This window comes from Telopea speciosissima, chromosome 2, assembly GCF_018873765.1.
Source record: "Telopea speciosissima isolate NSW1024214 ecotype Mountain lineage chromosome 2, Tspe_v1, whole genome shotgun sequence".
Classification (NCBI taxonomy): Eukaryota; Viridiplantae; Streptophyta; class Magnoliopsida; order Proteales; family Proteaceae; genus Telopea; species Telopea speciosissima.
Window position 1 is genome coordinate 77,524,339 of NC_057917.1, and position 16,075 is coordinate 77,540,413.

Below are 16,075 nucleotides of genomic sequence, written 5' to 3' on the forward strand. Positions count from 1 at the left end.
TGCCATACGGCTATCCACAAAAAGAATGTTCTATGAACATCAAAAAGAAAGGACAGCCGCCATCAGATAAGCTCCTCCAACCTAATCCTGTGCAGCATCAGAGGGATCACCTCCGTAGGGGTCCACACCAGAATGTTCACGATCACCATCACCAAATTGTTCGTAATAATCCTCCCACTCAGGGAAATGTCCACCTGCAAAATCATCTAAAAGAAACAATCCAGGAGGGGTGAGCTCCATCGAGCCCAGCAAATAAATAGTAAATCATGCAAGCAGGTACAACCATCACAATCATCAATCTACATGCTGGATTCAATTTATTACTCTAGTCCACCTAACATCACAACTAAGTCACTAGGTGTATGCTACTTGCAGTGACTCGGGCGACAACCTCTGTCACTTCTCTTCCGTCTTCGGTTGCCACCTCAATCACTGCGGGTGGAACCCGCGCTGGGATCAGGAGCACCGACTCCCTCTCTTGGCAGACCCCAAGTTAATCATGGCAAACTGACCCGGCTTCTGCTATCCTCGGCATTCAGGAAGCCATGATCACCTAACACCTGCACCCCTATTGGGAAGGGCTGTAGCATAAGGGTATGTTTACCTAGCCCAATGATCTACATGATCAATATGAGTTGAGTGGTGTCGACCGCATCCCATTCTACGAGCTACCACAAACCTCATTTCCAGTATGAAATGCACGGTGCTCTCGCAACCCATACTACGGCTCACCATGCCTTTCATTTCCAAGCCATCTAATACGACATCTAATCTAACAGTCCACATAGCATGCATTAAATCCATCAATTATGTAATCAACATGTTCACAACCACAGTCCACAGCTACATTTGTAATTTCAATATCCAAAGGCAATTAAGTAATAATATAACATAGATATTAGTAATAAAGGTAACTTTGTTATCTTCGATATGTTCACTTGGTTACACCTACAAGAATGATCCAATATCCATTCACCTTGGCTATAATCTGCCGGATCCAAAGACTGCTGATCTGCAAGAGTGCACGGATACGCGTCGCCGGGCGGACAATCAAAGCCTAGGTAAATAAATTAGAAAAATTACATTAATACACACTAAATTGCCCTACGTAACTAGGGGTGACCTTGGTCAATCCTCCAGACCAAAGCAGGACTCAAAACTATCATGACAGCAGCAGTGGTCGATTGGCACTGGTCTGTTCAATGGACCAGTGGCAATGGACCAGTAGGCTGCTGTGGCCCAAAATCAAAAGGGGTTTGAAGCTTTTAAACCCAAAAGGGTTCCTAGGTACTATTTTAGGTAATTGCAGGGGTTAGGGTCATGTTACTCAATCATATTTTGTACTGGTTGATTGGGCTGGTCTATCCAATGGACCAGTGGCAATCAACCCATTGCTCCAGGTGTAGGAACAGGGCTGGAAAGATGTGTTTTGCATTGGGGTTTATACCAAAGGCTCTAAAAAGAGTGTTCCAGACCTTGGGGTAGGTCTGAGACAGCTCAGGGTTAGGTTCTTGGCAGTGGTTGTTTGGTATTGGTCCATCCAATGGACCAGTGGCAATGGACCAGTGGGGGTTTCAGCCACAGAATTGGAAGGGGTTCACACCAGCGGTTTTAGATGGCTCTGTGGTAGTTCTAACAGTGGTTTAGGTAATAGTTCCATACCAGATATGAGTTTGGTTGCCCGAGACCTGTCCCGGGATGCCAGATGGGCTCAAAACAGAGGTGCAGTGCACTATTTTTAGCTGAGATTTCATGTGGGACCCTATGCAGGGCAACACAGACCTAAGGGTAAGCCTGGGGTGTCACAGGTTTTAAAGTACTGTAGTGGTCGATTGGTACTGGTCCATCCAATGGACCAGTAGCAGTGGACCAGTGCAAGTTCATTTCGAAAATTTAAATGTTTGAGCTGTTTTGGCTTGGATCTGAGGATCAAAGGGTTGCATGGATGATCAGGACATATCATTGGGTTCCATGCAAGCTAACCTACATATTCATGGTGGTAATTCAAACATGCATGGGGGTTTGGAGTTTTTAGCTCATATGAACATCATACATGAACATAATACAAGGATCTGCAGTTTCATATATGTTTAAGAAGGCTGTAACAGTTCTATCATAGTAGATAGGCCATGAACTCATTATGTAATTAAGTACAGAAATTCCTGCACCTAAATTACTAATCTAAGTTAGCTATGGGTGTGAGGATCAGCCATCCAAGGCTAGCAATGGCAGTAACAGTGTGTGTTCCTTATGAGTATGATAGATGTTGTGCCAAACATGGCAAATCTATGCATGCATGCAAAGATCCAAGCATATAGGGCTAGCAAAGCATGGTTTTCATTGTAAATCTCATGAGAACAAGGCTGTACAGTGGGTTTCTTAGTTCACAGCAGGGTTACAACCATGGAAATTAGCAAGAAACAGTGGGGAAAGGGCTGGGTTTGACCTTACCTTGAAGGGTCCAAGCACAAGGATGGCTCTAGCTCTTCCTTTCCTCTTCTTCTCTTCTCTTTCTCCTTCTCCTTCGCTTCTTTCTCTCCAACGGACTGAGTAGGAGAGATTTTTGGGCTGAGGCTGGTCTATATAGACCCAGTCACTAAGGTCTGTTTGCCAAATGTGTTTTATGAAAAACACATTCTTAAAACCAATTCTCCCATGCAATTGGCTTCAAAGTGGGCCCCACATGATCACATTATTTGGGCAATAATTCCTCGGGCCATTCTAAGTACGGTGAGGTGACCCGGGGTGCGAAACACTGGGCCCTGCGCATCTGAGATGAATTCTGAGCAGTATAGCAATACTGGTCGATCCAACTGGTGGATCCAATAGACCAGTATGGATGGACCAGTAGGTAAAACCCTGCTGTTTCTGCATTCGAGCCCCACAGAGACCTGTCCCATGCCTAGGGCATTGTCCTTGTATAATTTGTGGCCATTAAACCCTATTTAAACATTTAAAATGAATTTATTCCTATTTTGATTAAGCAGAGGCTGTGCCTTAGGTTGTCCATCAATTTGTGTATGGAACAGCAACACAAGTCTAGTAGTTGCCTCCGGATCGGTAGGTATGACATCACCGGAGTTCCCCCCTAAAAAATGATCACCGGGTCGGTGCACCACATGTTGCTAGTGGGTAAGACCCAGGATCCATTGGGTTTTGGACCTACATTCGGAGTTCGGGTCAGGGTCCGGGCACAGATGTAACAAAAGAGGTGGTGGCTGAGAGAGCTAAGGGTCGGAGAAGGAGGATTTTACGCCAAACCCAGGAAAGATCAGCAGGGTGGGGGACAACCCAAATGGAGTCATTTTTTGAGGAGGTAGGAGTAGACCCAATTGACCCAGATAGAATCATGCTTGGAAGAGATTTTCCAGATCAATTTGAGTATACCTGCAATATTATAGTCATAGATCTACGGGTACCAAGACCTCCTTCAGATTTTGGGAGGCAGATAGATGCCCAACTGATCGGGTGGAGGAATTTGGAAGATTCCTTGCCTTTCCAAAGTAAGGAGCAGAAGAGAGATTCCATGGCTTTAATGGTGGATTTAGGAAGCCCATAGATGCCACATCAGTAGATGTACGAGGATTGAAGGACTGAACAGATCAGCTCAATCCTGCTTGTGAAGGAGAGCAGTTTACCCTTCTTGGGCAAGCTATGACTAAAAAATAAGTAGCAACAGATTATGAGCACATTTTAGTGGTCATGGAGGGTCTAGAATCAGTTTGGCTAATCAATGTTCATTCATAGCACTTCTGTCATTATGAATGTCAAGGAGGGTCTAGATTCAGGTAGACTTATCGATGCTCATCTATAGCACTTTTGTCACAGTGAATACAATACAATATTCAAGTTGGCTTCTAAGTTCAAAAATTTGCATCATAAAGACTAGACTCCACCACCTCATATGACCAAGTTGCAGCATTGGACAAATCTCCTTTCATACCAAGGGATCATTCTAAAACAGGATGGATGAGACAAAAGCAAGGATTAACGCTAAGTTAGAAATGTGGAGATCAACCTTGGAAACAAGAGGCTTTAAGATTAATAGATCAAAAACGGATTATATGATGTGTAACTTTAGTCACACTGTGATGGATAGTGACATGGTGAAAATTGAGGAGAGAGAGATACTGCCAAGTGATTATTTTAGATATTTGGGATCTACCATAAACAAAGAAGGTGACATAGATGAATTAACGTCTGCAAGTTAGAGAAATCTATATATGGGTTGAAACAAGCTTCACGACAAAGAATTAAAGTGGGGTGGATGAAGTGGAGAGGGGTGACCGAAGTACTGTGTGACCGCCACATTCCTTTAAAACTTAAAAGGAAAGTTCTACAGGACTGTTGTCCGACCAGCTATGATGTATGGGGGGAAATGTTGGGCAGTCAAGAAGTGCCATAGAGCGAAGCTATGTGTGGCAGAGATGAGGATGCTAAGATGGATGTGCGGCAAAACTAGGAAGGATAAATTAAGGAACGAACACATTAGAGCTGATGTGGGAGTTGCCCCGATCAGCGACAAGCTCCGAGAATGTCGTCTGAAGTGGTTTGGCCATGTACAACGGAGGCCTGGGGATGCCCTATTAAGGAGGAGTGATCTGATCCCAATTGAAGGAGCTAAAAGAGCTAGGGGCAGTTCTAAAATGACCATAGGTGAGGTTGTGAAGAATGACATGCATAGCCTGGGCCTTGTGCCAAGTATGACCTCAGATAGAGCCTATTGGAGGGCCAAGATCCACATTATCGACACCATTTAGCCAAGATTTTCCTGTTTTCCTGGGCTAGCCTCTTTTCCTCTTACTTTCATTTTTCACTTTCTATTTTTCACTTCTCTTATCTCATTTCTTCATTTTTAATCTTCATTTCTCTTACTTCCCTTTCCCTTTGTGAGGACCTCAGTTTTCCATGCTTTGTCTTGAAAGGATCCATGTAGCCGACCCCATTTAGTTGGGATAAGGCTGAGTTGTTGTTATTGTTGTTGGATTCTAAAACAGGAATGATATGTAGCCAAAACCCTTAAGGAATGATGATGCAGTTTTGATTTGACCTGATGGATCTAATTGACTTGCGAGTAATGGACCCACTAATGGAATGGCAGAGATCCCGTCTGATGGCTAGATATGTTCCAGATCTGAATCTAGATATAATGGTTCAGATTTAAAAGCAAATTATCAGTTCTCAACAAGTATTTTCCCAGAATAAAAGCCAGAATTAGACAATTGAAATAATAGAAATTGATTAAGAAAGAAGGAAAAAAATGAGGACATCTCACAAGTGACAGAAAATAGGGGAAGAAATATGGTGCGATGGGAGGGAGAAGTAAAAACGTGAGAGAGGGAAAGACATTAAATTTCTTCTAAAATTTAGGCTAGAGTTAAAATGAATTGATAGAAGAGAGAGAAGAAACGAAAGGGAGAAAACTTTGTACTGTGGGGGATGAGAAAGTGAGAAATAATGAGAAAAGAGATAAGAATCACCTTAAATCTTGGGGGGTTGGTTACATATATAATATATAGAAACCTAAAAACAGTAATATCTACTAAGGACTCTTAACAGTCTCTTACCTTAAATAAACAACCAAGCAAACTGATGGATAATGCTATTATTGGTAAAAAAGTTTAGGAGTCCCCCATACGTATATTCCCCCCCTGTATCAGAACGAACAATCTTAATTCTAGTATCAAATTGAGTACAAATCATTTGATAGAAACTTTTGACAGCATCATAGACCTTACTTTTATGTTTCATCAAAAAGGTCCATGTAGTGTAGGAACAACCATCAACAAAGATACAAAATAACGATAGCTAAACAAAGAGGTAGTGGGAGAGGGACCCCAAACATCAGTTTGCACAATATGAAAAGGAACTGAGGATCTATTGCCATGATATGGATAGGGAGAACGACAATGTTTAACAAACAAACAGGGTTCACACTGAAAGATATGAGAGGAAGGAATAGAAGAAAACAAGTGGAGTAATTGTTTTTTCATAACACCAAAAGTGGGGTGGCCTAAACGGCGATGCCACAGCATCACAGAGTCAATAGTACTACGGTCACTATGCCCACATACATAAGATTAAGCAGTAGGCAAAACATATGTTCTTGGATCAAGAAGATAGAGCCCCTTTTCCTCACGTCCACTGCCAATAATCTTCTTTGTCACCAAATCTTGAAAAATACAATGGAATGAAAAAAAGTTGACACAACAATTTAAGGATTTGGTTCGATGGCTCACAGATAAAAGGTTAGTGTTAAATTGAGGAACATGAAGGACAGAGTCAAGGGAAATAGAAGAAGTAACATGGATATTGCTCTTACCAGAAATAGAGGAAAGGGAACCATTAGTAATCCTAACCTTATCCTTACCAGGACAGACAATGTACGAATCATAACATGGAGACATACCAGTCATATGGTCAGTAGCTCCGGAGTCAAGGACCCAAGAAGTGGTAGTGGAAGGAACAGATGTAGAGGACTGCAAGGTTGAAGCTGAAGAATCTGGCACTATTGGGGTAGAGGAAAAGCTTCCCAGATATGACATAACCCTGCGAAATGCTGCAATATCATCCTGAGTAAGGGAACTAGAGTCTGTCAAAGTGTGTGCGCTAGCTCCCCCTCTCCTGCTGCCATGCATACCAGGTGGACAGATGAAGCACCTAACATCTCTCGTTAGTGTGCCCAGATTTCCCATAATGATCACAGCTGAATCTATCTCTATCATTCTCTCGGGATGGAACTTGGCCTCTTCCTCCAACAGTTGACATAATGTAGGAATACACGTAAAGAGTATGGATGATACCTAAAGCAAATGGAGAGTATACACTCTACCCAACCAAAGACTATTCTTCCCAGGTAGGACTTCTCCAAACAACCCATGTCAATCCACTGATCCTAGACATGATGAAGAAACAAACTTGCAAAGTGGGGTTAACACCCAAAGTCAAATGGGAAGTATATGCTCAACCCAAAATAAAAATTTCAAACACTGGTAAACACAATCCAGCAACCAAACAAGACAAACATCTCAAAGAAATTCAATTCCACCTCATTCTTCGAAGTATAGCCTCATCACACAACCACTAGAAAAGCTCAATCAACATATCTCACTAACTCCAAGCAGTCAAAAGCATCACAGAACCATATTACAGGCAAAACAGAGATAAAACAAGGCTGGCGGTAGCTTAAAGAACTAGGGAAAAGTGAGTTGTGGAGCAACAACTCTTAAAAACCTAGAGCAAGGCCATGGGGGGTTGAAGTACACCCTAGGGCAATCCAAAAGAGCCTAACCTCAGTTTCAATACTGAACGGATGAGAGAGAGAAAAAAAAAAACCAAAAACCTGGCGGTAAGTTGGTATTGGGCTGGATTTGCTTGATGTGAGCTCCAAGGCTTTATTTCTTCAAATGAGATCCTCTTTTGGTGTCTTCATTCATGCTCCTTGCAAGATTTCTTCAAACATTTCACATAATAATCTCTTCCTTGGAACCCCTTTGTAACCTAGGGTTCCAAAGAGAGGAGGAAAGAAGAATAAGAAAGTAAATCGACTCTCAAACCAACAAAGTGTGCTCTGATACCAAGTTGGAAGTTAAAGAATGTAAAAGAACAAGGAGAAAGATGAAAGAAGGTTGGAAAAGAAGAAGAGAGAAGATGGTGGCATGTTGTGTGTTAGAGAATCATCTCTACCACACTTATATTACTTCACTAATATGATGTAAGGAATTACATACACCTCCCTAGGGTGGTAAAATGTAAAAAAGAGAAAATACAATATAAGACAACTAGATTACAAACTAGTTCCTAAAGTACCTTTATTACATAAACTCTAACACTTCCCACATGCCTTTGGTGAAAGTTGAAACACATTCATGGTCGTACCATTTTTGTGAGCAATCTTCCTGCTCAAATCTTTGCATTTGGATGGAGCATAGTCTCCGAATAGCTTTTAAAGGCTATAGAATCTGTGGATGTTAAGGATGCTCCATAGCAAAAATGTGCTGCAAACCCTTAAACAAACACTTATATTGTTTTGGTTTATTATATGGGGTTTTCAAATCTTATTTAATATTCATGGGAACTTTGCAGGTATAAAAATGCCCTTGGTGGTGCATGGGTAGTTATGATACTCTTTACCTGTTATGTGTCAACGGAAGTTCTTCGAGTTTCAAGTAGCAATTGGTTAAGTATCTGGACTGATCAAAGCGCCTCGAACAGATATGGTCCTGGATTCTATAATATGGTCTATATGATTCTATCTTTTGGCCAGGTATGTATGGATTAGTCAAGGTAGACATTAAGATTCAACATGCACCCGTTATTCTAGTATGTTCCTGTTCTCTGATTGTTTATTCTTTTCTATTGTCTGAGGGCCTTTAGGCACCCCTATCATTGTAATCTCATGATTTTCAATATTTCATTGTACTTGTGAGATTTTTGGAATGTGGCAAAAGCTTTAAAATTTCACAAGAAATTTGAATTTCATAAATAGTTGATCTTTGTACACGTCTTCCAAAAAATATGGAAGGATTATAGAAATATTTTATGTATAGATTTTATTAACGTAATGCTTGAAAATTTGAAATGTTTACTAGATAAGTTTTCATGTCTTAATCTTTAGTGCTAAGAGTTTCCATTGAAGGTAATCTTTAATTTTGTCTTTAATCTATATCCCTAAAATACTTTTATGAATTAAATCCGTGGTTACTACATACTTGGAACTTGGAAGTCTTGCTTATTCTTCTTCCCACCCCGTCTTTTATTGAAGTATTAATTACTCTGGCATTCATTCAGTGACTGCTAAATACTTTGAAGTCTTATTTGTTCTTCTTCCTGCCCCCCCCCCCCTCCCCTCTTTTATTCAGGTATTAGTAGCACTGGCAAACTCTTATTGGTTGATCACTTCAAGTCTTTATGCTGCGAAAAGGTTGCATGATGCCATGCTTCATTCCATTTTAAGAGCTTCAATGGTGTTCTTCCAGACCAACCCTATTGGGCGGATAATCAATAGGTTTGCCAAGGATCTAGGCGATATAGATCGCACTGTTGCTGTATATACAGATATGTTTCTGAGTCAAGTGTCACAGCTACTTTCAACTTTCGTCCTGATAGGCATAGTGAGCACCATATCCCTGTGGAGCATATTGCCACTTCTGGTGTTGTTTTATGCTGCGTATCTGTATTACCAGGTATACAAGACTTCCAGAAATTTATGTTTTGTCTTAATTCATTGCATGTAAGTTTGTGTGCACCTGTTCTACATTAATACCTGTGCAAAATCTTGGTTTACATACCGAACAGTATAGTTAGACCAACCTAGTTCCCTTAAACTGCCCCCTGCCATGGTTGGAGAAAACAATGGCGACAAAACCCTTGGCATCTGAAATAGATAGTGGCTCTAAAATTCCTTGCATATTGTGATATGAAAAATGTCATGAATTATTGGCAATCTGTTGTTTTTTGTTGCTGTTTTTTTTTTGGCTTCTAGCTGGGGCTGTGTTCTTGTGCAGTTGGTCCTGACTATTGATCCAGTTATGGTTCCGCTACTCTTGTGAATTCATGTGAGGGCTCTGAATGAAAGGTTCAGAGCAGATCCTTGTTGGACCATTTCAATTTTATTTTGTATAATGCACATTAAATCTCAGATAGATGGCGGACCTCGGCGCAACGGTAAGGTTGCTCCATTGCGACCTAGTGGTTGTGGGTTCGAGTCGGGAAACAGCCTCTCTGCGAACCGGGGGTAAGGCTGCATACATTATGACCCTTCCCAGACCCCGCAGTGGCAGGAGCCTCGTGCACTGGGTACGCACATTAAATCTCAAATATCTGTCAAATTTATGAACCACATTCCTGTCTGATCTGACATTTTTATATTCAGTTCTGATTCTGAACCAGCCAAATTGGATGATATCTGATTTCTTTTACTTGATAACATTTGGAAAGAGTAAGATTGCATAAGCTTGCCCCGAGTGTAGTGAGGCCCTTCTACTTCTGAACTTACCCACAAGTATCTATGGTATAGCCTATGTCTGGAACATATTGTTGTTGTGCATTGATACACATTGTTGTAGCCCTTAGTTAAAAGCGCATGCTTTTAGGGTAAGCGGTTGTAACATGGTATCAGAGCGAGAAGGTCAGGTGTTCGATCATTGGTAAGTGTGAGGGGCTTGTGTTATGTTTTGTTGTGCCCCTTGGTGCCACGTGATGGAACCACCAGATGATGGTGTCACGTGCAGAGCCGTGTGTGTGTGGGCCTGCATGTGTGGGAGGGGGGTGGTGTTGTGTGTTGATTTACTTTGTAGTAGCCCTTACTTAACAGCTCGAGCTTTTAGGATAAGCGGTTGTAACACATATGTTGGGACTGGAAATTTACTAGCACTCTACTCCAACAATGTGTTTCAATAATGTTCCATTTACGAGAACCATTCTGTATCTTTCTCTATTTTCTTTCTTCTCTTGTTTATTGACTACAATCAGCTGTAGAAGCTAATGAGAGGATGCATCCTTTATTTGTGTTTAACAGAGCACAGCCCGTGAAGTAAAACGTTTGGATTCGATAACTAGATCTCCTGTCTATGCACAATTTGGGGAAGCATTAAATGGTCTGTCCACAATACGTGCATACAAAGCCTATGATCGGATGGCCAACATTAATGGGAAATCCATGGACAATAATGTCAGATTCACCCTAGTGAATATGGGTTCGAACCGCTGGCTTGCAATCCGTTTGGAAGCGTTGGGAGGTCTTATGATTTGGTTAACGGCAACGTTTGCTGTTATGCAGAATCAACGGGCAGAAAACCAGGTGGCATTTGCATCAATGATGGGTCTGCTTCTCAGTTATGCTTTAAATATCACAAACTTGTTAACTGCCGTTTTAAGACTTGCAAGTATGGCTGAGAATAGTTTAAATGCTGTCGAGCGGGTGGGTACATATATAGATTTGCCTTCCGAGGGTCCAGCTATTATTGAGAGCAACCGCCCTCCACCTGGCTGGCCATCATCAGGATCAATCAAGTTTGAGGATGTTGTTCTACGATATAGGCCCGAACTTCCTCCGGTCCTCCATGGTTTGTCTTTCATGATTTCTCCAAGTGAGAAAGTAGGGATAGTTGGAAGGACTGGAGCTGGAAAATCCAGCATGCTCAATGCATTATTTAGGATAGTAGAACTGGAAAGAGGAGGAATCGTGATTGATGGTTGTGATATCGCAAAGTTCGGTCTGACAGATTTGCGTAAAGTTCTTGGGATAATACCACAATCACCTGTTCTTTTCTCAGGTATGCAGTATCCTTGTGTAGTGAGTAAAACATCTGAAGTGATTGTCAAACCTATACCATCTGTACTTGATATTAGGAGTTCTATGCAATTGATTGTGAATAAAATTGAGGATATTCAATTTATGCATTGTATGGATGATTTAAGATGATTTATTAATTCCAGATCCCCTCCCCTCCCCCTCCCCCTCCCTTTCCACCGAAAAAAGGGACTATGATGCATCGTGTTCCACTGAATCCCTGTACCCAAGGGTGTTTGAGTTGGTTTCGCAGCTAATCTGTTTTATCCAGTGTTTTTGATATCTGTACCTGGCTGAATAATGATTGGACTACTGCCTTTCAGTTTTGATGTTTTGCTTTCCTATTAAATGTCAATGTTTCAAAATCCAAACAAAAGCATTCAACTGTCCAGTTTTATGGTGATATGCTCTATCTAGATAGTAGAACCCCTTTGTATCGGTTACAAAATAAGAACGACTTAGATGATGTCTGGTTTTATGGTGCTCTATTTTGATAGGAGAACGATTTTGTTTGGGTTACTACATGGTAACCACTTAGATGACTAGATTTGGAATCCTTTCCTTTTTAAAGAATTAGAGGAGATAATACTTCTCATTCTAATGGATTTTAATTAGCCCCATGATTGAGAGTATTAATTGACTTGCTACTAAGAGACAACATATTTTCAGTGTTGAAAATTTCCATGATGAAATGGATTATGAATTCACTAGTTCCAAAAAATTTGGGGACTCCACCTGTTTTAGGATATCAATCTACAGTCAAGAATGTCTTACCCAGAAACAATAATAGCAATGAATTGGTTTCTCAGGAATAACATAGATGGATGTCACAAGCTCCAAGATTCAAACTCCTAAAATAAATAAAAATCGTTTTTGCATCTATTACGTGTAATATAGACCTAGAGAAGCCCCATTGCAATGAAAACCTTATGGACCACAAGCCAAATACACATTTGGAAGGAGCTTAATCTTCGAAGATGGACTTCCAATTCCCGCTCTCTTGACATGACTTGGAATGCCATCTTTTTGGATGCTAGCTCTAAGTTACACTTGTTTCCCCTTCATTCTATTATTGATTCCCCAAGAAACAGGCATATTGTTGTTACCTGGGGTTTGTGTATTTCTCTTCTTCCTTTGGGCCCCTCCTAGGGCCTGTATAGCTCCACCCCCCTCTTTCTTGCTCTTCCTTTTGGTAATGAATTTTTTATTTACCCAAAAAAAAAACAAACACGTGTAACCCAAGACTTGTATAAAACCAAAATAAGCCTATTCTTTTGTGCTTTATCTGCATTGTTTAGCTTTCTCTTCAAAAATTGTCATCCACCATACTGACTCACTTCAAATAACATGTATTTTTCAAATTTGATAATAGTGTTACATTTCTATTATTACTGTTGTTTTGGAAAGGATACAATTCTGGATCACAAGTTTGAGTTATAGTTAAATACCAAAATTTATTTGAACAGTACTACAAGTCAAAGGACTTGTCACGTAAATCTAACCATACCTAATGTGGGTTTGTATTTAAGTTTCTAACTTAATACTGATAAATTGACTCACCATCTTCTATGAAGAGGAAACCTTGGATGTCTTGCTGGAATATGACTGAAGCTGTATTGTGGGATGCATTATTAAGCCAATCAATATGTACTGCCAAAAATTTCCCTTCTTGAGTGGTGTGCAGTAGCCAGTAGCATAAATAATGCAACAAATATACGAGTCTGACTGTTCTCTTAGACTCCATTTGTCCAGGTAAAAACCACATAAAATGGAATATTTTCAGTACAAGGGAAAATTTACTGGTTATCTGACAATTTTCCTTTTATGTGGTTTTCATTTGGAAATAAACAGAGCCTTGAGGGTATCCTCTGATGGTTGGGAAGGGTGCCAGAAAGCGTGAATGAAATTCAAAAAAAAATTAAATCATAACATTTATGTTAGATTTTCTGTCTGAATGCATCCAAAACAACTCACTTTCTAGTTGAGATAATCCTGAGGAAAAAGCATTTTATTTCCACCAAGCTGAAACAATATGTTTGATAGCTCTCCTTCTTGAGTGGTGCAGTAGCATAAATAATGCAACAAATATATGAGTCTGACTGTTCTCTTAGGGCTCCATTTCTCCAGGTAAAAACCACATAAAAAGAAATATTTTCTGTAGAAGGGAAAATTTTCTGGTTATCTGACAATTTTCCTTTTACGTGGTTTTCATTTGGAAATAAACAGAGCCTTGAGGGTATCCTCTGATAGTTTGGAACTTTGGGTGCTCTGATTAGATCAATTATCAGGCTGTAACCATATAATGGATAGTGTAACTGTTGTAATATGGGTTTTAGTCCCACATTGCTTAGATGTATTCTCTTCATATGATTTCAGTATTATAAATAAAGCTGGGCTGTGATCACTTTGATCAAGCCAGTATTCACAGAATTCCACATGGCATCAGAGCCAACAATATTCCGGGGATATGGGAATTAATTTTTTTTTCCTTTTTTTCTTTTTTCTCTCTCCTCTCCTTCGTGTTTCTGCCCTAAGGCCAGCCACCACCGCCAGCCTCCTCCACCTCCGCCAGCCCTCCGCCACCACCGCCAGCCTTCCCCAGGCCACCCCCTTTGTTCCGCCTCCACCGCCAGCCCCCCCCTCTCGCCTTTCTTTCTTTTTCGCGAGAGCGTCCCCCTCACCTTGCTGTTATTTTTTTTCCACCCTTGGTGGTGAGTTGACTCCCGCCAAGGGTCCTTTTTTTCCCCTCCGTATGATTTAATTATTTTTGGAGGCCTTGTTTCTTGAGTTTTGCGATTTTTCCCAGCCACCATGCCTGACGCTTCGGAGATCACCTCTGCTTCTTTTGGATCTGATGGTTCGTCGCAACGTGATTTTATTCCATTTCCTGTGAACACCATCAAGTTAAATGGAAGCAATTATCTTATGTGGTCTCGCTCCTGTTTATTTGTGATTGGTTCCCGTGGCTTGTCTGGCTACATCACGGGTGCCACGGTCAGGCCTACATCGGCTGGTTCTGCACAGGATCGCTGGATGAATTTTAATTTCTTGGTCATGTCATATTTGGTTAATTCCATGGACCAAGACATTGCTGGGTGGTACCTTCTTGACTCGGCTGCGAAAATATGGAAGACAGCCCAAGATACTTATTCTCAAGTTGGGAATGCTGCCCAATGCTATGAACTCCGTCAAAAAATTCATTCTACCAAACAGATGGAGTTGACACTTTCTCAATATTACAATACCATGTGTACGATGTGGCAACAGTTGGATTTTCTGGGCGCCTTCACTGCCACCACTAATGTTGATGTCACGGTCTATCGTAAGTGGGAAGATGGTTTACGCGTCTTTGATTTCTTGGCAGGGCTGAATATTGAGTTTGATCATATCCAGTCAAATATTTTGAATCGGGAACCTCTCCCCACTCTTGAACATGCCTATGCGATCCTTTCGGCTGAAGATAGTCGACGAACAACCATGGTTCACCCAGTTACTCAGGAGAGATTATCTCTTATTTCTGGGTCACAGTCTGCCCGTGGGGGCTCTTCCCGTTCTGCTAGCACTGATCGGTCATCTGGTGATCGACCTCCCATTAAATGCGATTACTGTGGGAAGGAATGGCATACGAAGGACCATTGTTGGAAACTTCATGGTCGCCCTGCAGACACTCGCGGCCGTGGTAGGGGTGGTTCCAATCATTCCCGTGCTCATTAGGCAACTACTGAGGATCAGCCTGATCATTCTCTATCACAGGTTATGGAGGATTTGCAAAATTTGCGTGATATGGTGACTCGTTTGGACTCATCTTCTTCGACATCTGTATCTCCTTCCATGGCTGCCTCGGCTCTATCTCTGCCTACTAATCCCACTACACCTTCTTCCACATGTATTTCATTTGGTGGGAATTGCACCTCGGTCATGCCCGATTCTTGGGTAATTGACTCAGGGGCAACCGACCATATGACCGGTTCTTCCTCCTGTTAGTCCACTTATTTTCCTTTATCTGGTCATAATAAGGTTCGAGTTGCTGATGGGTCTCTTTCTCCTATCTCGGGAAAGGGATCCGTACAATGTTCTTCATCTCTTACCCTTTCCTCTGTGTTACATGTTCCAAAGTTTACTACTAATTTGCTTTCCATTAGTAGCATAACTAAGGATTTAAACTGCAAAGTAACTTTTTTTCCAACCCATTGTTTATTTCAGGACTTGGAAATGGACAGTACGATTGCATGTGGTAAGGTGGTTGGTGGTCTGTACATGCTTGCGGTTCCCGGGCAGCTTTGACATCTTAGCCTACATCTTTTGATTTTGATTCTGCACTCTTTGAATTGAATAACTGGCATCGTCGTTTGGGCCATCCACCGTTTAGTGTTTTGTCCACTTTATTTCCTAGTTTGGTGAAGAGATGTAATAAATATAATTTTTCTTGTGATGCTTGCACTTTGGCAAAGCAAACTCGCAACATTTTTCCCATTTTTGACAATAAAAGCTTGCATCCTTTTGGATTGATACATTCTGATGTATGGGGCCCTGCCTGCTGTGTGTCTAGCTCTGGATTTCGGTGGTTTGTGACTTTCATTGATTGTTTCAGTCGGACGACTTGGGTATATTTGATGCATAGTAAGAGTGACGTCTTTACCTGTTTCACTTTATTTCATAAGATGGTCGAGACATAGTTCGATGCCAAGGTCAAGATTCTCAGGTCCGATAATGGAAAGGAGTACATGGACGGTGCCTTTCGGTCTTATTTGGACAGCCATGGGATCATTCACCAAACCTCTT

At 41.2% G+C, this 16,075-nt stretch overlaps 1 protein-coding gene across 1 annotated transcript in view; it reads left to right on the plus strand.

Moving 5' to 3' along the window:
- LOC122651759 (ABC transporter C family member 2-like) overlaps window positions 1-16,075 on the plus strand; it is a 44,037-nt gene that overhangs the window by 18,891 nt on the left and 9,071 nt on the right. The window contains exons 21-23 of the mRNA XM_043845286.1: window positions 8,086-8,266; window positions 8,862-9,185; window positions 10,520-11,276. Coding sequence (XP_043701221.1) covers window positions 8,086-8,266; window positions 8,862-9,185; window positions 10,520-11,276 — 1,262 coding nt within the window. The remainder of the gene's footprint in view (window positions 1-8,085; window positions 8,267-8,861; window positions 9,186-10,519; window positions 11,277-16,075) is intronic.